This window comes from Hypanus sabinus, chromosome 11 (assembly GCF_030144855.1).
Source record: "Hypanus sabinus isolate sHypSab1 chromosome 11, sHypSab1.hap1, whole genome shotgun sequence".
Classification (NCBI taxonomy): Eukaryota; Metazoa; Chordata; class Chondrichthyes; order Myliobatiformes; family Dasyatidae; genus Hypanus; species Hypanus sabinus.
This window is the reverse complement of record NC_082716.1, coordinates 71,368,376-71,391,622: the sequence shown is the minus strand read 5'-3', so window position 1 is coordinate 71,391,622 and position 23,247 is coordinate 71,368,376. Positions and strand designations below refer to the sequence as shown.

Here is a 23,247-nt window from a genome sequence, read left to right as displayed (position 1 = left end):
CAATCTTCATAATTAACTCTGTGTAATGAATTTTATCCAGATGTTTTGGTTCATACAAAACAAAGTCATAAATTTCTTCAAATATTTTATTTCTAATTTTTGACATTTAGCAGTATTTTTTAAAAAGTTCTAATGTATGGATGGTGTACATTTAAGCTGAACCTTTATTTATTATATGGGTCTAAAGGTGGCAGTAGTAATAAGCATACCACAGCTCAGCTTTTAGAGATGAACATTTTTAAGTCCAAAAATTTGTGGGGAGAATTCAGGAAATCATTACGGTATACCGGTTAAAGTAAAATGCAAATATTTTAATGACCTAGTAATTCCTCTGAAACAATTTGTAATGTGGAATATGAATAATGCTGCTAATCTGAAATGATGTTAAAACCTAACATCTGGAACTAAAAACCATTACAGTCAGTTGTAGCTCCTCATGATCACAAATTCCTTTCAGAATGCTTGACATTATTCCAAGAGGTAAACGGCAATCGATTAATGTTAATGTGTTGCTGGCAATGCTGTGCTTTAATGATCAATGCAACTTGAGACAGGTAATAGCACTGAAAAATATACCAATTATTTTAACTAAGGAAAAATAGTTAATTATTTCTTGAATTGCAAGTCAAGCTCGGTAATAAGTTAGATCATCTTATTCTGGGCTCACATTTTTCATGTGTGCACCATATTCCACAATTTCTCTCCTGTGAGTATCCGTTATTGTGACATTAGGGTAGGATTGTTTGCTCCCTGAGGTTGATAAAAATATAGCAAATAATGTAACCATAAGTGCTCCTATATGAAAATGAGAGTAAGAGAGGTGCTTTAGTGAGCATGCCCTGCTTTTCAATAGAATAGTGACCAGTAGAGTTTCCACTTTTTTGTCATATCCCTTGATGTTCTTAGTATCTAAAACTCGTCTATTAATTTCAAAAGCAAAAATAGTATTGAGATGGCACAAAATTATTTGAAAAATTAATGCGTGTAATGAAATGTAGCCTGTAATTACTGCATTTCTAATGGATAACAATTATATTTTTCATTCCCTATTGCTATTTTTCATTGACTAACACCTTTGTAAATTAAATACAATAGAAATTTGAGTCAATCACAGTTTGAAGGGGAAATTACTTTTGTCATGGTGTCAAATGTTAAGTAATCTTAAATGGCTTCAGCTCAATTATTTTAAGTGTAAATAGCTGTTCCAGAGACCAGACATCAATAGATATCAAGAAATAAAGTTGATCTAGTTTGCTCTCTGAGTGATTTAGTTTGTCTTTTCCTGATAGGCCTGATAACTATAAACACTTAACACATTTGATTTTTGATCTGGAACCATGTTTCACTGTTGAAAAGATATCATAGCTCACTCACAATATTGTACTCCATGATTTATAGTTCTTTTCGACTGAGTAAATAAACCTTTGTCCCAAGAACACATAGTACATTGCTTAGGAATTTTATAATATTTGTTCTTGATAATGGTCCTTTTCCTGTCATTTAAAGAATTGTTTTATTTTCTAGCTTCGCCAATTAGTAAATATCTGCATTAATCCGGATCCAGAGAAGAGACCAGATATTGCCTATGTGTATGAGGTAGCTAAGCGCATGCATGCACTTTCTTCAGGAAGCTAAAACAAATCATGCATTGTGAAGACAGGAAAACAGAAGATATGAACATAAAATTTCAGTATTTCTGTATTCTATCATTAGTCTATTATTTTATGTCTATGAATAGTTGTACAGAATTCGGTGGTTCAATGGAATGAAAGTTATACAAGCTCAGATGAATTCTTAATGACATGGTTCTTTCTGCTGAACTGCAGTTGTTTTAATAATTACATCCTCTCAGTGGCCTTCAGTGTTTTCATTTCCACACTTGATATTTTGAAAATAAAATTAGTGTGACTACAATATTCTTTACAATCATAAGCAAATCTGTTTTCTGTAGGCCTGTTGGACCAGAGTTGTTAGATAACTCGTGCTTTTATTTACTAAATGCTGTAGCCTTTACGGTATTTTCTTTTGACCCCAAGCTGCTTAATGGTATTGTATGACTTTGCAGAAAGTTTTGGTATGCTATGCAAATCAGCATTTGGTTTGTCTGGACCAAATTCTCAATTGCTTCAATGTTCCTTGTAAGTCACATAAATGATAACCAAAACACTATTAAATTTTAATTGACATTTATGGTTTCTAAAAGTGCCTTCACTTTTATTTTGTTAAAACCTGCAGATTAATGCAATACTTTTAATTGTCCATTGATGTTGAACCACCAGGAAGAACAATTATTGCTCAGTTAGAACTCTCTTGTGATTGGGAAACAATATTATCCCTTTCTATTCTCTTTGCAGAGATCCAGTTGAGATTTCTAACTGAGCTGAAGAGACAAGAGTTCAACTTGTCTCTTCTTGATATGTAGTCTACCTTAATTTTATTTTTATTATTTTGTGGATTTAAAGATGTTTGTAGTTTCATTGCACCCCAGTCATTTGAATATTCAATTCTACTTCTGCAGAGCTTTCTCTATGTAGTTGGAAAAGTTCCACACAGATTGGCATTAAACAAATTTATTAATATGGTTCCAAAGAAATGTGATAATTTTCATAAAGTATGATAATCAATGGGGAACTGGTATAGAGTCATAAAGCTGTAGGCCATATCTGGAGGATTAACTTTGAGAATCCAGAACATCTTACGGCTAAAGAGTGATATACATCAGTTACAAAAGATTTAGGGCCTTAAGGAAATTTCTTATGAGGTCTGATACTTGAACATGCAGACCAAAGATAATGTAATCTCAGCAAATATAGTTGAAATGCTGCAATTGACCATGGTGCCTTTGAATTAAGTGGGGGAAATGATTTGAGCTTTCTGCTCCAGATTACTATCAATATCCACAATTCTAAAAATCCCAGTCAGAATTCACAAATAAAAATTGGCTGTTCGGTCAATATTAGTCAAAACACCTGGCCCTTTAGAATACAAGGCAAAAAAGCATTGGAGAATTTGAGAGGATAAGAAAAGTCCTTCCATGTGAAATAGAATTTCTGCTATACATTTATCTTCAATATTTTAGAATTCATTTGTGTATAAATATGTTACTATATGTAGAGTATGGTATTCACTGATTTGAGTAGTGCCTCTCCAAAAGTGAGTATTTGCCATCCAGCATTGTTATTGAGCAGTAATGAATTAAGTTAACTTGGGATTTTGGCCCAAATTAAAATTTGTTGTGTTTTTAGTTCTGGGACTTGATTTAAAAAAAAAGTTCTCTAATTAATAAATGATCTTTTAATTAATTTGAAGAGTCATTTATTGAGTCAAATATATTTTACAAACATTATAATTCCTTTGCAATTTTTTTCCTTATTGCTTAGAGATTTTAAGTAACGTAGCTAAAAACCTCTGCTTGTTTTGTTGACGTAGTCCTTGTATTAAAACAAAATTAATTCGATTTTTATTGATCATTTCAAGTCCAAAAGCAACTATTGTATTGGGTGAGCCTATATGACACAGGACAATATGGTACTGCATTCAATTTTTTTTTAAATAGGTAATATTAGTTTGAAATTCTTTTAGCTCTGCAGTTTTTTAATCAATTTAATGGACACCAATTTTCCTAAAATATTCATTTCTAAATTTTTCCTAAAATGCTGTACCAATATAGACTATTTGTGCAACTTATTGCTTGGATTTACAAATGTTATTTTTGCAAATTATTTGCTTATTTAGAGAAAGAAAACATATTTAATTTAAATCCTTCCTAATTTTCAATGTGTTACACTTGTTAATAGAGCCAGGTTCAAAATGTTCCTAGATTTGAATATTCTTTGACAAGAACTTGTGTAGGGAAAACCAGAGTACAGTATAATGTGCCTTTATGTTTTACAGAGATGCTAATATGCTTGTATCTAATGTCATTAAGTGCATACTGATAAAGAATATATAAAAGATTCCACTGCAGAAATTTCAATTGCTTTCCAGTATATTTACAAGAAAAATGCATCTTTTGGTAAATAGTTGTATAATCTGTTCAATGGAAATGACACCATTTAATTATAAATCCAAAGGTTAGATATAAGATGGAATTTGCTTTTGTTCAAATTTATTCTTATTCACTGTAAAATCTAACATGCTGCTTGTCCTTAGTCAATTTTCAGATAATTGTTTATATTCTGAACAATTGCTCTGCTTTTGCAATTCTGTTGCAACTACACTTAAAACTAATTACTACCTTTGCTATAATTGAAGAGCTTTGCAATAGCTTTTCGTGACATAGCACTTGTGTGCATGCATCTCCTCTGATGTACCTGGAATGATATTACTACCTGGTGTTTTGTTTTCTTCACTTCTGTGAATGACGTTTGTCTACCTATAATTTGTTGCATTCACCCTGAATCTCTAAACATTGTTCTGAAACTTGGTTTAATATGAGTTACAAGAAATACCTGCTAACTAGTTATCTGATTGTAATTGTTGATCAGTTAAAGATGGCATAGTAAATGGCTGAGTTGAGTGACATCATTGTCAATACAAAATGCTGTTTACACTGAGTGCTGTATGGCTAGTAATTTTTATTACTAGATAATTTTCCATCCAATAAGTTAACTATTAGTCACTTTATAAAAGCTTGAATAGATTTTAGTACCAATTCATGCATTTTATTATCATGGACTTTACAATTTGAAAGCTATTGCTGTTATTCTAATATATTACTAATATTACTGTATGATTCTTTTTGCTGGATTTTAAAAAATGATACAAGAAACAATCTGTAATCTTTCAGGTACTCGTAATGAAATTTTATTAATGAGATGTAAAAGGCTGGCCCCCAGGTTTGTTTCTTAGCTGATTTGTGTGAATCTTTTGTAATAATTTTGTGTGCAATTATCTACAGCCACGATAAGGAAGGGCATTTTTCCTTCCAATTCTGATAAGTTCTTGTTACCCTTTTTTCTGTGTGTCTCTGCATGAAGTAGAACCCATCCTTTGCAAGTCAATATGCACATAGTAGCAATCTGTAACCTAGAGTTTTTTGTCACAATCTTTCCTAATGATGAAAATCATTAGAATTATTCATAACTTGGTTTAGGACTGTTAAGTTTAAACATGTAGTTTGCTGTGATGTAAAGTGTATAAATGCATAATTAAAATGACTACTTAGTTACATATTTGTATCTGTAAAAGAATATTTCAAAATGGTATATCAGTAAGAGAAAACAAACTAATTTTAATTGGAAAATGTACAGGTGCATAGTAATGAGGATAGACCAGTTTGAGTTTCTTGATTTTGTAAAATCTGCTTGATACAACATTTTATTACTTAATAATTTCTGATTTAAGTGATGAGTCTTGCATGTATAAAAGCACAATCCAGCACTGGGTGCAGGGATAATAATGTTCGCTAAGGAGACAGTGTCTGTATGTTGAAAAGTCACCTGTCAATATTTAAATGTTTACTCCTTTTTCATATACAGTACTCGGTGTAAAGTTGTGCTTTATTGCATTTGGTGGAGATGTGATAATATATATATTTTTAAATAAGGCAATTTTTCAATTTGAGTGGACTCACTAATATAAATTGTGAAGTTACGCAAGACGCTCTCAGAAAGATTATTTTGTAAGCACACTGTTTATTTTTACAGGGTAGCATATAGGGATAGGAATAATTGTTTCTGACAAATTGCTTTAAAGCATATACTGTGACTATTAAATACATTTGCTTGTTCTGTGAAATTGAAAATCGAATGACGTGACCTAAAATGCACAAATTATCTGAGTTTTACTGAAATCCTTTGCATTTCAGCAATTTTATTTGAATGTATGGAAGGTTAATTATGTCATTGTACTTCTGCTTTGTTAAATCCCAACAGTTCTCTCTGCCAGAGAAATCCGATCTGCTGGCGATAATAGTTTTACTATCTCATTGCCACCTAGTGGTAGCACAGTTATGTTGCACTTCAAGGACAACACTAACCAAAAATAAAATCTATTGTTTTAACTGAAAAACTGTATATATCATTTGTATACATCCTCAATCATTAATTTACCCTATTCAGTATCATCTTTTTCTGATTCTAAGTGCAGTTGCTTTATCATTAAAATTGGAACTTTTATTCCACTTAAAGGCATTGTTCAGTCAAACTGAGTTTTGTTTTGTAATAAAACGTTACTCAATTGAATCACCATGTGCACCTTACAAGAAGTACCAGACTCCTAACTAAAGATCACATTCTGATCAATTGCTATTTATCACTAATTCTTAATCTTTTTGTTTTGCCACTTTCATTAACCTAATAAAAAGAAATTTGAATGTAGTGCTTCTTTCAACTTTAATGTAATACTTTTTTCTCTTAAGTGACTGCATTCCTGGTGAAAGTGGTTTATAGACTTTGTTTTCCTTGTATTCTGGCAAGTTGCTATCAATGTGCAGAGAAGGGAAAAAACACTTCTTTCTGAAAAGTGTGAATGCTATAATAGCCCATTGTTCAGTGTAACTGTTGTGGTTCCCACACAACTGAAATGTGAACACTCATGCTTAAGCTGGTGAAATGCAGGAAATTAATACAGGTTAAAAGATCATGATCCAGATTGGTACAGTTCATAAGTGATGACACTATCAAAGATTTGTGTCTGTTGAGGTGTTGAGCTGATGCCTTGTTTATCTTCTCAAATGATTTTTTTTGAGGACTTTTGAGGTTCCCATGTTCCTTAAATGATTCCTGTCCTAATACATGGGAAGGACTTCATGGTCACTGAAGCTCTTTATTAAGTTCTCAAGCTGTAAAGATGTGCTATTTCTTAAACTTTTGAATTAAGGAACTTAAAGATTAAAGATGTGCTTCATTTGGCATGTACACATCAAAGCATACAGTGAAAAGCAACATCTAGCATCTACAATGAACGCAGTCTGAGGATGTGATGGGGTAGTCCAGAAATGTCGCAATACTTCTGGTGGCGACATTGTGTGCTCGTAACTTACTAACCCTAACCTTTGCTTCTCTTTGGAATATGGGAGAAAACTGGAGCACCTGGAAGAAACTCACATGTTCATGGGGAGAACGTACAAGTTCCTCACAGACAGTAGTGGGAATTGAATCTGGATGTTCCAATCACTGGTACTGTAAACCATTACTCCATATGCAATGCTACAGTGCCATTTTCGCGCAGTGAGCACTTACTCAACAACAACGTGTATTTAATGTGAAAAAATGTTGCAAGCCATTTTGCAGGCACATCACATTTGATAACAGTACAAGGTATGGAGAATTTAGCACAAACCTGAATAGGTTTGGCTCGAGGTAGGTTTAAAGGGGCTTCTTGTAGGGAGCTGTCGGCCTTGCAGGTGAAGTCACAACTTTGAAATAAGGAGCAATTAAAAAATAGGTGTTATCCAAAAAAATAAGGTGCAGAGACACATGTATGACTGAGCTGGAGAAGAGATGTGGAGGAAGAAAACAATAAAACAATTGAGACCATGCAGCATATCTGTGGGTTATATAAGCAGGACTTGATGTAATTTACAATGTTAAAAGCTGAGTTTTATTTGACATCTGGTTGGGAAGTGGCGGAGGGGGGGGGAGGAATTTTACAGGGATAATTAGCCAAGGATGTGTTGGAATATGAAGGGAAAACAATTATCGATAGGATCTTGGCAACAGATGAGTTGAGGTAGGATGAAGCCAGGTAAAGTTGCAGTGGTAATTATCTCATTTTACTGAAGGTTAGAGCAATTCAGCTCTAAATGGACACCAGGTAAAGGGATGGCATGGGGTAGAGTCTGTAACAGGAAACAGGATAAATATTGTTTTCTTTTTCTCATTTTTCCATGGTAAATTGTATATTGGTCATGAGCATGTAGGCATGCTGAATTCAGCATGCCTAGTCCCTATCAAAAGTAAGAACAGAGCAGGTGATATGGTTCCAAATGAGGCAAGATCAAATTTAAAGCAGATATTTAAAATAATCGATGTGTGAAATGATAGTCCCAGCTGGAATAGAGGTGGCATTGATAATGATATCATAAGAGAGGATGGGGTCTTACAAAGGGTGTTATTCTTTGTTTCTGGGTGCTTGTAATACGGACTGAAATTTTCCATGGGTAATTGTATGAGTATTATTCATGGTATCTCAAACAGTTAATTGCTTTAGTTGCATAAGTGGGAAAATTTTAATGTGAAATCACATACTAGGAATAATCAGATTTCTCAATCAAATCTTCAGGCAGTTTCACAAATGTATGCATGCATCAGAAGAGTTGGATTGGTACAAATATTGGGAGCAGACTAAAATACCTGTATTGTACTTTTAAATCTAAGCTTTTTATTCTTAACAGATACTGTTTGATGGCAAGTAAGAAAAATGCAGGCATGTTGAATTATTACATTGCATCACCATTTACAACATGCAAAGAATATGATACCAAGTAGATAGCCAAATACACTACTGAAACATTGAGTCATGGAAATTGTAATAATGAAGTAATGACACTGGGCAATAAATTCCCAAGATCAGATGGCTTCCTTTTAAAGGAGTGGGAGAAAGTATTCATGATACTTCCTTTTGGATTGGATTAGTGTGCATAGCATGTTATTCAACTCTTGAGAGGTATATGTTCTTCCAGTAATACTAGGTACTGTATACTGGAATACTAGGTATTGTAAGCAAGGTGAACTTCAGTGCATTATAAAATCCAGAACATAATGAAAAATATCAGGTCATAGAGCTCCTAAATAGGCCCTTTAACCAACTGGTCCATGCCAACGAAACTAGTTCCATTTGCATGTATTTGGCTCATGTCCCTCAAACCCTTTCATTTCCATATACCAGTTGAGTACTGTTTTAAGTGTTAGTAATTGAATGATTCTCATTAACAAAAAGCTTTTTTATTTTGAGAAGGCAATGAAAGTAATCGGCAAGTATGTGTCATTGGATGTTAGTTAAATGGTCTTTTAGAAGACACTGTGAAAGTCTGTTATAAAACATGGTTGACGTCAAAACCCAAAAGGTTAGAATGTAATTATTGACTATATAAAACGATTGGAAACAGTAGGAATCATATTAAGGACATCTGATTATGTAGAGAGAAACCATTTTATTCGGTTGGAGAATCTAGAAATGGGACAGTATCCTTAAAAAAAATACAACAGACCTCTCAAAAATGATGAAATACCCTCAGTAATAAAATGAGACAAATTTTTGAATCTGTGACAAGGAACTCTGATCTAAATGAATTGCAGAACATTTTATTGTGGTAAATAAGTCTTGTTCCTTTGCTTCAGTATAGCTCCATGTACCTGTACATGAAAAACTGATTTGGAAGTACATTGTATGAATTATCTTAACACAATTGCATTCCAAAATACCTAGCCTGTGTCCTGATCTAGTCTGGGGCTAAACTTAACGCCTTTTGTCAGAGCAATTGCATTTCTGTTGCTCAATTACATTAACACAATTAATTGTATCATCCAAAACTTGTCTAGCTGGACATGTAAATTCCTTTCTCAATAGGTTATGAATAAATGAATCTTCTGTTCTCAACAACCAGTTTTCAAAACTGATTGCCTAATGATACTTACAATGGGCTCGTGTAGCTTTAAAAATAATTAAATTATTATGCATTATTTTTTGTTGAATCTGACTACAAGTTTGTATAATCTCTGCTTAGGGACACAGGCTTTTCAATCAATGTGTCATGTACTACAGAGATGTAACTTGCAGGACATTTTATTTAAAGGTGATTTTTTCTGTTTTGTTGAAGTCAGAAATGTAAATAAATAAAAAACCCAGTTAGAACAGAAATGCATTACCACTTCCAGGGCCATACTTAATTTATACACTTTGTACAACTATGTTTCTATCCCTTACCTAAATTAACACTACTATTTTTGCCCTCCTTTTCCTTCCTAGATAAATTATTTGTTATTCCTTTTCACACTTTGTGGCGCATTGGGCAGCATTTTGTCATTACTGTAACATTTGACTTTTTTTTCACGAGTTGCTAGCTTCGTGTTCAACTCAGCATGAATGAAAAGCATGCAAGGAGCTGACCAGATTTGAACTCGGGACCATTTACCTCGAAGTCTGGTGCTGATGCCACTGTACCACTGGCTGACTAAGTAATTTGCATCACATGTTTTGCCTCCCTCTCAGCACAGCATGACCTGCTGAGCATTTCCTCCAGCTCTGCCATTTTGCAGCTTTTAAGTATTCTACCTCTAACTTCCCTTATTTACTTGTCAACTATATGGCTTCATCTGCAAGGCAGCCCTAGCTTCCTTTTAGAGGGATTTCCTTTGTCCTATCCATCCCCCCGCCGCCCCCATTCTTACAGAGAGATGACCTTGGGCATTAACTCTTTTTCTCACTTCCATACTCGCTACTTGACTTGTTGAGAGCTCCAGGCACTTTGTTTTCATGAATTCTTCTTTAGATCTGATTAAATATGCCATGGCTACCACCAGCTTCATCAAGACCTGTGTGGACAATTGTGTGCCTTTGAAAATATATCAAACATACCCAAGCCAGAATCTTTGGATGAATAAGAAGATTTGCAGTCTTTTGAGGACCTGTGGTGTTCAGGATCTGTGATTCAGAACCCTAGAAGTAATCCAGGTACAACCTACAAAGGTCTTTGTAAAAGTGAGAAGGTATTTCTATGTGAAGTTGGAGACACACAAGATTCTTCACTATTCCATCACTTTTGTGGTGTATGTATTAAAACTTGATCTGAAAAAACCAGGACTGCTACATAATGCAACCTTCAATTTCCCTCCTGGCTATATTGTTTCTTCATCCAGTGCATCTCTGGTTTCATTTTCTCTTTTGAGGCCATCTCCTAGGATTGAGTTTGACTTGATCCAAATAATTTCAGGATGCTGAGGTCCTGATGTGGCCAATGTCTGAACCACAGTCTCTACCATAGCTGGTACTGGAAGTGCTTGGTTAGCCTGATTGGAGGTGGTGTTATGCTGAGTATCTGTGTTGTCCCAGTATATTCTGTGCATTACAAAGAGAGCCAACACACTCAATCAAACACCATCAAGAATGCTTTGCATGCCATCTTGCATCCACACTGGCAAGTCCGATCACCTACTTGCAATTCTACACCTGGCATATTGGTAGAAACTGAGGAAGATGAAAGTATGGTCAAGGGGAGCAAAGGAGCATTTACAATACTGCTTTGAATATTGGACTAGACCATAGTCTAAATTAACATTCATGGCTACCACCAACTTCATGAAGACCTGTGTGGATAAGTGTGTTCCTTTGAGAACTTACTATACATACCCAAACCAGAAACCCCAGATGACTCGAGGGATTCATATAGTCTGTTGAGGCCTAGATCTGTAGTATTTAGGATTGGTGATTCAGAACCCTACAAGAAGGCCATTGCAAAAGTGAGAAGGCAATTCTTTGTGAAGTTTGAAACCCAATCTGATGCACAACATCTGTGGAAGGATTTGCATGCTGTTAGTTCCTCTAAGGCAAAAGCCAACACTAGGGCACTGAAAACCTGTGCCAACTAACTGGCTGGAATTTTCAGGGATATCTTCAACCTTGCACTGCTACAGTCAAAAGTTCCCTTTAAAAGGTCATCAATCATACTGGTGCCCAAAAAGAGAGGAGTGAGTTGCTTCAACTATTAGCCATTAGCATTTACGCTTAATGTGATGAAGTGCTTTGAGAGACTGGTCATAGTTAGAATTAACTTCTGCCTCAGCAAAGACGGGGACTTGATACAATTTTCCTATCGCCACGACTGATCTACAGTGAAAAACAATCCCACTGTGACTCTGTTTGGCTTTGTAGCATCTGAACAACAGCAATAGATATGTCAGACTGCTGTTTATCAATTACAGCTCTGCTTTCAACACCACATTGGATTGGAATAACAGACATTGTGGGCTGAAGGGCCTGTCCTATGCAATGCTATTCTTTGTAATTATGTTGTGCCTGTTCTTGTCTTCACAACCTAAATCAAGAATCAATTAAAAATGTCCAAAACCTATCACACAAACACAGATGCATTTGTTTTGTATTCTTTGTAGCGATTAAGTTTCAGACAGAGTAGGTATTGCAAAAGTGCATTAAAAATATCACCGACAATAACAGCAACGGGGTCTCTTACTCCAAATGTTATTTACTCTCACTTATCAATGCACTTGCTCTGATTTTGGTTCTGTGCAATGTTTTGAGCTGCCTGAGTTTGGGTTCCCAATACTGCATGTCCAGAAAAGAGCATTTCCACACATCTGCAATGTTGCCAGCCCAGCGTTGTTATGAAAGTATTTAAATCACAATTCCTAAGGTGCATGCGTCCTAATGGAAAGCAAAATGAAGTGCTTGTATTATGTTTTGTGAATTATACACTCTTCACAGCATTTTTTTATTTTGTAAAGATTATCTTTTGTACTGCATATTAAAATTTCAGATCTTTTAATTACTCTTCAGTTTTGAATTCTCTATATCTTTGCTCCTTAATCTGTTTGCTAAATGACATTATTAAATTTCCTTTTGCTTCAAAAATAGGAAGCAAATATATTGTTTCAATGGCAAATTATTAATCAGATTGGGCTAGTAAACTTTTGTATTTGATTTAATTTTACCTTGTTCTATCCATCAAATCTTCAATTTTAGCTTAGAAATCATGTAAAGCTGTTATTGGAATTTTGTTCAATTATAATAAATACACCTACTTAAAATACATGGGTGGCAAAGGAAGCTTTCCTTTGACTTTTGTAATTATTTACATTTGTGATTTGATAAGCGATTTAAAATTTGTTGTTTGGTTTTGACTAAGATAAATTAAAAAACAAATTGAAATTGTTCAAGTATTAATTATTGATGAATATGGTGAAAGAATGAACATACACTCTGTAACAAAGCAAAGTTCAACATCAAGTTATTATCAAATCACATATATGTCACCATATACATCCCTGAGATTTGTTTTCTTGCAGGCATACACAGTAAATCCAAGGAACGTGATAGAATCAGTAAAGACCACATCCAGCAGGATGGACAGCCACCGTTGTACAAAAGATAACATACTGTGCAGCACAAAAGAGATAATAAACAAACAAACAAACAATAAATGTCAAGAACAAGAGATGGGGAGTCCTTGGAAGCGAATCCATAGGCTGTGGGAACAGTTGAGTGAAGTTATTCCCTCAAGAGCCTGATGGTGAGGGATATAACTGTTCCTGAACTTGAAGGTGTGGGTCCTGAGACTCCTGAACCACCTTCCTGGTGGCAGCAGTGAGAACAGAGCCTGGCCTGGGTGGTGGGGGATGATGCTTTCCAGTGACATCACTCCATGTAGATATGCTCAATGGAGGGGAGAGCTTTGCCCATAATGGACTGGTCCAAATCCACTCCCTTTTGTAGGATTTTCCATTCAAGGCCTTGGTGTTTCCATATCAGACCATAATGCAACTAGTCAATATATTCTTCCCCGCACATCTATAGAAGTTTGTCAAAGTTTTAGATTCATGCTGAATCTTTGCAAACTCTTAATACAGTATAGGCACTGCTGTGCTTTCTTTGTATATGCCTCAATGTGCCAGGCAGATCGTCTGAAATGATTTCAGAATCAGGTTTATTATCACTGGCATGTGACATGAAATTTTTTAACTAGGCAGCAGCAGTTCAATGCAATACATAATCTAGAAGAGGAAAAACAAAAATAAAATAAAAATAGTAAGTAAATCAATTTCAAATGTCATTAGAAACGGGGATGGTGCCGGAGGATTGGCGTATTGCTCATGTGGTTCCATTGTTTAAAAATGGTTCTAAGAGTAAACCTAGCAATTATCGGCCTGTTAGTTTGACATCAGTGGTGGGTAGATTAATGGTAAGTATTCTTAGAGATGGTATATATAATTATCTGGATAGGTCTGATTAGGAACAGTCAACGTGGATTTGTGCGTGGAAGGTCATGTTTGACAAATCTTACTGAATTTTTTGAAGAGGTTGTTAGGAAAGTTGACGAGAGTAAAGCACTGGATGTTGTCTATATGGACTCCAGTAAGGCCGTTGACAAGGTGCCACATGAAAGGTCAGTTAGGAAGATTCAATTGTTAGGTATTAATATTGAAGTAGTAAAATGGATTCAACAGTGGCTGGATGGGAGATGCCAGAGAGTAGTGGTGGATAACTGTTTGTCAGGTTGGAGGCCGGTGACTAGTGGTGTGCCTCAGGGATCTGTACTGGGTCCAATGTTGTTTGTCATATACATTAATGATCTGGATGATAGGGTGGTAAATTGTATTAGTAAGTATGCAGATGATACTAAGATAGGTGGTGGTGTGAATAATGAAGTAGGTTTTCAAAGCTTGCAGAGAGGTTTAGGCCAGTTAGAAGAGTGGGCTGAAAGATGGCAGATGGAGTTTAATGCTGCTAAGTGTGAGGTGCTACATTTTGGTAGGACTAATCAAAATAGGACATGCATGGTTAATAGTAGGGCATTGAGGAATGCAGTAGAACAGAGTGATCTAGGAATAATGTTGCATAGTTCCCTGAAGGTGGAATCTCATATGGATAGGGTGGTGAAGAAAGCTTTTGGTATGCTAGCCTTTATAAATCAGAGCATTGAGTATAGGTGTTGGGATGTAATGTTGAAATTGTACAAGGCATTGGTGAGGCCAAATTTGGAGTATTGTGTACAGTTTTGGTCACTGAATTATAGGAAAGATGTCAACAAAATAGAGAGTACAGAGGAGATTTACTAGAGTGTTACCTGGGTTTTAGCACTTAAGTTACAGAGAAAGATTAAACAAGTTAGGTCTTTATTCTTTGGAGCGTAGAAGATTAAGGGGCACTTGATAGAGGTATTTAAAATTATGAGGGGGATAGATAGAGTTGATGTGGATAGGCTTTTTCCATTGAGAATAGGGGAGATTCAAACAAGAGGACATGAGTTGAGAGTTAGGGGGCAAAAGTTTAGGGGTAACAAGAGGGGGAACTTCTTTATTCAGAGAGTGGTAGCTGTGTGGAATGAGCTTCTAGTAGAAGTGGTAGAGGCAGGTTCAATATTGTAATTAAAAAAAAATTTGGATAGGTATATGGACAGGAAAAGAATGGAGGGTTATGGGCTGAGTGCAGGTCCGTGGGACTAGGTGAGAGTAAACGTTCAGCATGGACTAAAAGGGCCGAGATGGCCTGTTACCTTGCTGTTATTGTTATATGGTTATATTACAGTATATTTATATTGAATAGATTTTTAAAATGTGCAAAAACAAATATATTTTTAAAAAATGAGGTAGTGTACAAAGATTCAATGTCCATTTAGGAACTGGATGGTAGAGGGGAAGAAGCTGTCTCTGAATCACTGATTGTGTGCATTCAGGCTTCTGTGCCTCCTATCTGATGGTAACAGTGAGAAAAGGGCACGCCCAGGGTGCTGGCGGTCCCTTAATAATGGAAGCTGCCTTTCTGAGACACCACTCCCAGACGATGTCCTGGGTACTTCGTAGGCTAGTGTTCAAGATGGAGCTGACTAGCTTTACAACCCTCTGCAGCTTTTTTTCGGTCCTATGAAGCAGCTCCCTCCCCCCACCATACCAGACAGTGATGCAGACTATCAGAATGCTCTCCACAGTACAACTATAGAAGTTTTTGCATGTATTGTTGACATGCCGAATCTCTTCAAACCCCTAATTTATAGTCACTGTCTTGCCTTCTTTCTAACTACATCAATATGTTAGGACCAGGTTAGATCCTCAGAGTCTTGACACCCAGGAACTTGAAACTCCTCACTCTCTCCCCTTATGATCCCTCTCTGAGGATTGGTATGTGTTCCTTCATCTTACCCTTCCTGAAGTCCACAATCAGCTCTTTCGTCTTACTGACGTTGAGTGCCAGGTTGTTGCTTCGGCACCATTCCACTAGTTGGTATATCTTAGTTCTGTACACTCTCTTCTCACCACCTAAGATTCTACCAACAATGATTATATTGTCAACAAATTTATAGATGGTATTTGAGCTATGCCTAGCCACACTGTCATGTGTATATAGAGAGTTGAGCAGTGGACTAAGCCCACACCTCTGAGGTGCGCCAATGTTGATTGTCATCGAGGAGGAGATGTTATCACCAATCCACACAGATTGTGGTCTTATGGTTAGGAAGTCAAGGATCCATTTGCAGAGGGAGGTACAGAGGCTCAGGTTCTGCAACTTCTCAGTCAGGATTGTAGGAATGATGGTATTAGATGCTGAGCTATAGTCGATGAACAGCATCCTGACAAAGATGTTTGCGTTTCCCAGGTGGTCTAAAGCCATGTGGAGTGGTATTGAGTTGCATCTGCTGTTGACTTATTGTGGTGATAGGCAAATTTCAATGGGTGCAGATCCTTGCTGAGGAAGGAGTTCAGTCTAGTCATGACCAACCTCTCAAAGCATTTAATCACTGTCGATGTGAGTGCCGCTAGGCAATAGTCATTAAGCCAGCCCACTTTATTCTTCTTCGGCACTGGTATAATTGTTGCCTTTTTGAAGCAGGTGGGAACTTCAATGTAGCAGTGAAAAGTTGAAAATTTGATCTCTTACTTCACAGCTGGATTCACTGATTCAGCATTGAGGTGCTGATGTGACCACCCTCATTTCATGCCAGGGCCAGGCTAACCTACAACAGGCACTCTATTCATCTGAATAGAGCTCTAGACCACAAACTCATTCAAGGTTTATATGATCATTCTATGTATTGTGTCTTTGCAGGTCACAGAAAAGTTACTGATTCTAATCCCACCTACCAGCATATATCTCCATAACCAGCCAGTGTGTAATTTTACAAATATAACATCCATTGCTGTTGAATTTCTGTTTAAAGTAAAATTGGATAGGTATATGGACAGGAAAGGAATGGAGGGTTATGGGCTGAGTGCAGGTCAGTGGGACCAGGTGAGAGTAAGCGTTTGGCACAGACCAGAAGGGCCTGTTTCTGCGCTGTAATTGTTATATGGTTATATGAATGTAACCTCTGCCTCATGCTCTTTCAGACAGTAAGCTCTAGGGTCACATCTCTCCTCACCTGTCATTTCATCCTTCCATCAATTACCTTATGCTTCTGGTTTGGAAATGGACCCCTCCAATATATTTTGTCTCGGCGTATAACTTCTCAGATCTCAATAAAGTTTTCCCTTGACCATTCCTGTTCTGAAGAAATCAGTGCCAGCCTATTCAGCAGTAAAATATTCCAGTTGCGACCATATCCCCAAGTCTCCTGTACCACGTCTTTTAGGTAATGTGCTGATCCAAAATGCATGCATACTTAAACTGAGGATGAATTAATGAAACTCTAGTATAACCTCTCTGATCTGCATTCTGCATTACAGATAATTCAGAAAGGCTCCCTGGTGCCTTTTTAATAACTTTTTTGACCTGTTATTTTCAAGTATCTTAGAGGTTCCTTTGTTTCTTCACATTACCCAGATTTCTCCTATTTTGGGTACTCTTGTCTTCTTGTACCCTTCCAAATGTATTACCTCACACATCTCTGGATTAAATTCTATTTGCCACTCTCAAACATCGATAGCTTCCTGCAGTCTAATGCTTTTCTTTTCACTGTTAGCCACACAGCCTTCTTTTGAATCAACTGAAAAAGTCTCTCAGAGCCAATATCTGAACCAGAATAATTAATATACGACTAAGACCAGGGGACTAAATACTGAATGCTCCACAGGGAACTGCCTTCAATCTGCAAAAGCCCCCATCAACCATAATCCTTTGCTTCCTGCCACTGATCCAAATTGAATCCCATGTGCAGTGTTTATAAGTATAAGACTGCTGTTAAGAAAAACATATACCACATGGTATTGCTTCGATGCACTGTGGTATCAGACATTTCTAGTTAATTGAGAGTTTACTCTTAACATAAAGCATGTTCTGTTTAATCTCTGTTGCAAACAGCAACAGAAAAGCACGTAGACCATGGGCTTTTACTTTATTGATCAGCCTGCCATGTGTGACCTTGTCTAAAGCTTTCCTTAAATCCACTGGGGCTTCATCAAAATCACTGGCACATTGAACTCTGAAAAAAAGATAAATATTTGAGTTTTTATTCTTTGCTTTGTGTTAATGTTGCTTAAATTATTTGTTATGGTCATTTTAGTTTTTATTAATCTTTAAATATGATTTTAGAACTAATTGAAATCATTCCAAAACTTTTGCATTAGTGAACAGTGGAATGATTGTCAGGATGTTCTGGTGGGGGGGGGGGGGGCTTGGACCTGAGGTTCATTCACCTCGCAGATCCCTTAGTTAACATCATCTACAGCTCAATATGTTTGTGTGTATGCGGAAACACAAACAGTCAGCTTTTTACACTGAAAAAGGGAGTCACTTTTCTTAAAGACATTCGTTTAAATTAAGGCCTTGCATCTTTCAAAACTAAAATCTTGAAAGTTGGTGTTGCATTACTAGTTTTACCATCTCATCTATATTTACACTGGATCTTGTGGACCTTGTGCACGTTGATGAGGATAGCATGAAGTGCTCAGTAATGAAAGCAACTTTAACCCTTGCACAACCTTGAATTCACATACTCATGTTCAAGGTCAAGTATATTTGGAGAGGTAATTTTTGTATCACTTGCTTATATTAGCTTAGAGCAGCCTTTCTCAACCTGTTTGCTCTGGAGGAACCCTTGAAATAATTTTCAGGCCTCGGGGAACCCCTGTGTAAAAGATATATCCACTGCACATGGTATGTTAACATGATCAGTAAGTTGTAGATATAATAATTCAAAAATAATTGTCAATGCTCTTTTGAGTAGAGAATAAATTTTTAGCCAACCTTTCTTGAAAACAGCAGGTAGTTAAGCTGAGCTTACCTTTCTTGAAATTAATCATTTCATAAGTTTAAAAAAACTCATAAGGCAAACATAATAAATTTCTGTTAAATAGCTGGCTCGATACAAAATAGGATTTAATTTTTTTTAAAGGCAGACTCAATAGATTTAATTTAAATAAGGGTTGTAAATTGATTTTAATTGATGTTATTCGCAACATGAAAATTTATTGACAATGTTAAATAGTAAAATTACTAAAAACATAAGCCAGATCAATATGAATGAAAATATAGCCTAAGACACAATTCTTTTATTACAAGACTTTGAGAAATCTTTTCGTACTAAGTGACATGATCAGGCTCAAATATAGGCCTAGCATGTGAAATCTGTGCTTGTTTTTTGCTGCACAAATAATCAATTCTGGGTTGGGCTTGAGATAAGCACACACAGATTTCACATTCAACTGAAATGAAGCAATCTCAATACTTGTTCTTGAAGCTTGGTAAACAAGAAAAAAACTTGCTCACGCATGTAAGTTGAAAACAGCAGCAAAAAAATTCAGGATACTCTTCTTGCACAGAAATCCAGAACTTGTCCAGGGCAGTTCAATAAATCCCATCTTGAGATCATGATCAGAGCACATCCCAAAAAGTTCTTCCTCTTCTCTCAAAGTCAAGTCCTCAGGCTGAGCAGAAGATTCAGAATAAGGATTCCTCACCAAGTCATATACTTAAAAGGGAGGAAAAGTACAGTTCAGTTTTGTTCTGCAGTTCTTCCTGGTTGTTTACAATAAGAATTGAAACTTTCTGATATCCTTCCTCACTCTCAAGCCCAAGCAGCAGTGGAAAATGTCAAGATTTCCTTTTGCAACATGATTTTTCCAAAGATTGTTTCCTTTTAAACTCAAGAATTTTGTCACTTGAAGTCAAACCATTTACTCCAGGGCTTTGCAGAGACTTGTTCAACTGGTTCATATGATGAAAATATCTGCTATGTAGGCTAGTTTCTGCAGCCATTCTTCATCTTCAAAGCACTCAGCAAAATCTGTCCTACTATTTTCTTGAAATTACCACTGCAATTCACTTTCAGCTCAACTCTTCCTCTGCTAAGCCACTGGAATTCTGCATGTAGCAGCAGACAGGTGTGTTCTTTTGTCTAAGTTTTCACACTGTACTTTAAACATTCTCAAGTGAACTGGCCTTTGTTTAATAAAGTTAACCAATTTTGTAGCATCATCCGGAACTTTTTTCATTATATCTCCAGGAGTTTTTGACATCAGCACCACTCTGTGGAGAAAGCAGCATGTTGTGAGAACGTCAGGATTTTCTGATTTTTTTTTACAAGAGAAACAAAACCTCTCATACAGCTCTTTGCAATGGAAAAGTCTTCTTCAACTTCATTTACAAATCTTCCAAATGCTGCAACATGACATTTATTGGGGAAATCTGTTGACTCTCAACCTGGATAGAGAAGCTGTTGTTTTTCAGTTTAACACACAAAACTTCTTCAGCATCATGTGGCATGCCATCAAAATGTCAACCTATCGTACTGTTTGAGAGGGGCCACCTCTTCGCCCGAATAAAAACCACACAAGAGCCCATTCTCAAGCTACTATATGCAGACTACTGTGCTCTTCTCACGCACACAGAGGACGTGCTGCAGGCTGCAGTCACAGTTCGTCAGGCTGAAAGGGCTTTCTGTCATAAGGGGGGCTTTGGGAGCAGACCCAAATGCAAGACACAGACACTGTACTACCAGGGAGAGGACTAGGTGCATCAAGAAGCAAGGGAAGTGGGGAAGAAACAACACTGGACAAGACTAGGATACAGGGCCTGGGCTAGGACTAGACTAGGAAATAGGGACTTGGACAAGGAACTAGGAAGCTGGACAAGGACCCCAAGCCAAAGACTGGACAGGGACCTGGAACCTGGGTCCTGACTCAGGCTCGGACTCTGGATCCAGGCAAGGACTGGACGTGGGGGCAGGACCTGGGACTCCAGGGCTGGACGAGGACATGAAGCTCAGACTTGGTCTGAGAAGAGACAGGAATGCAGAGCTTTGGTCAAGGGAAAGACAGGAACATGGAACACAGAGCCAGGACCCCTCCTTGGAAACTGGACATAGGGCCAGGACTCATTACACAGAATGCAGAATACAACAAGACAGTTCCCAACACGTAGCAGCAGACAGCCAGACCTACCTAGCAAGGGCATGGACACAGACAGTTCAAAACAACAAAAGACAGTTCCTTATCTTGCTCCAGTGGTAGAACTTGACTGCAGTGAAGGTGAGGCGAGGCTCCAGAAGGAAGGTGAAGGGAAGGGATGCAGACAGGGGGTTTGAGCAGGATAATCCAGCAGTCAGAGGTTGAATCCTGAAGCTATTTATGAAGCCAGCCCAAATGAGAATCAGCTGCCTCAACGGAAACTGGGGAAAACCGGAAAACCTGGAATAAGGAACCTGGACCAGACCGTGAACTGGAATGCAGATTTCACGGACTGGACCATGACACTTTTGGGTTTACGGTAAGTCTGAAGAAAACTATGATCCCCCTTCAGAAGCCCCTTCGTGGTGTTTACAATTTACCTGGGATCACTGTTAATGCCCAACCTCTCACCACAGTTGAGCAGTTCACCTATCTGGGCAGCGTAATTTCCAACGACGCCACGGTAGTAATGGAGTTGACAATGGATTCGCCAGAGCTAGCAGTGCCTTCTGCCGCCCCCCAGAAACCTGTGTGGAAGAACCACCAGCTGCTTGAGTCCACAAAAATCCACATGTACAGGGCAGCCGTCATCACAATACTGCTACGTGGCTCCAAAGCCAGGCTCTTGTACTGCAAGAAAATCCATGTGCTTGAACGCTTCCATCAGCGCTGCCTCCGCTCCATCGTGGTCATCAGCTGGCACGATTGCGTCTCCAGCAACAAGGTCCTGGAGAAGGCTCGACTTCCAGGCATTGAGTCCACTTTGCTGCTCAGGCAGCTCCACTGGTGAGGCCACGTACCTGGCATGGACAACTCCAGGTTACCAAAAGCAATGCTCTACGGAGAACTCTCTTGGGGCAAGAGAGATAACGCGAGAGGCACAAAGACCAGCTTAAGCAGCAGCTCTCTCAGGCAAATATTGAGGTCAAGGTGTGGCAGCAGCCGGCTTGTGATGATCCACGGGGAAGGCAAGAATTTTGTGCAATCTAGAAGAGCGTCTGCTAAAGAGAAGAGAAGAAGCAGGAAGGATCCTACTACACAAGTACCCGCATCCCAGCTGTTCCCATGTCCCTACTGATCCAAAGTCTGCAGGTCCAGAATTGGCCTCTACAGTCAACAATGATCGTGCTGTTGCTCCTGAAGACTCTTCTTCCTTCCTGATCTTTGAAAGTGAAGAACCCTCATCATCACTGAGCATGAAACCTTTTTAATTTCCCATACTGAATCTTTCCCTAGCATTTTACCCACTATAGTTTTACATCCTGACATTATTGGGTTCTCACCAAATGTGTGACTTTTTCTTTTCTGGGTAATAAGTTCTGCTACTAAATAACTTGCTTTCTGCATCCTTTTACTGACTGTGACTTTTTTTAACAAAAGCTTTACTCTGTTTTGGGATTTCAATAGCCATTTAAAATAATCAGCACCTTTACGTGTAATATGGCTGTGATTTGTAGTTAAGTGTTTTTTTTTGTTCAGTTGGAGTCATTCCTGCATTTGTAAGCTGTTTGCCACAGACTAGGCACAGTGGAATCGGACAACTCGGATCACCAATCCATGTAAAGCCCGTTGATAAGTAACTTCCATTGTAAAGGCGGACGTTTTTGTGTCTGTTGTTGCGGTAGTGCAGTGAAATGACTCAGAAGATTGTAATTCAAAAATTACCACACTGGACTGTCAGACGTTTCTGTAAATCACAGGGGTTAATAAAATACAAAAATGGGTGAGTCAACTCAATGTTCAGAAGACACACCTCACGCTCCTCATCCCCTCCATGCAATACAGTGCTCACCAATTATCAACGGCCTCCCCTAATTCACGTCAAAAACTGAGAATGGACTCAACCAGGTAAACACGGTCGTACTGTGCACTGCCATACCGGGCTGAGAGTCGTCTAACGAGATTGCTAACGGGTCTTCTCGGTCAATACCCACCACTGCGAGTGCTAGCATCATGCATCGCGCAAAGTTAAACAAAAATCACAATCTCTCGTGGAACCCCGGTTGAAAAACCCTCTTAGAGCAACACCACGTTGTAATTATCCTAGTCTAAACTATTTCACTGGTTCAATAATTTTAACCAATATTAATGGGTTCAATGGGTTCACCTAGGGCAATCAATTCAATTTACATGGATTAATTTAAATCAATGACAGGAATGACTTTCACAAATTAATTGTATTTGAGCAGTGAACATCACAGTGAATTCTGAATGATTTTTGCAAAATTAATGCAAAGAAATTTGTGTCTAA

General features: G+C 37.5%; 1 protein-coding gene across 6 annotated transcripts in view; it reads left to right on the top strand.

Annotated features, from left to right (window-relative positions):
* Positions 1-6,297, top strand: part of nek7 (NIMA-related kinase 7) — a 240,360-nt gene extending 234,063 nt beyond the window's left edge. For 5 of the 6 annotated variants that reach the window (XM_059984697.1, XM_059984696.1, XM_059984693.1 and 2 more), the window contains one exon: positions 1,525-6,296. In XM_059984697.1, the coding sequence (XP_059840680.1) occupies positions 1,525-1,635 (111 nt within the window). In that variant the 3' untranslated portion in view covers positions 1,636-6,296. Of the gene's footprint in view, positions 1-1,524 lie in introns of all 6 variants that reach the window. The other variant, XM_059984695.1, reaches the window with a different exon arrangement.
* The last annotated feature ends 16,950 nt before the right edge of the window (positions 6,298-23,247 follow it).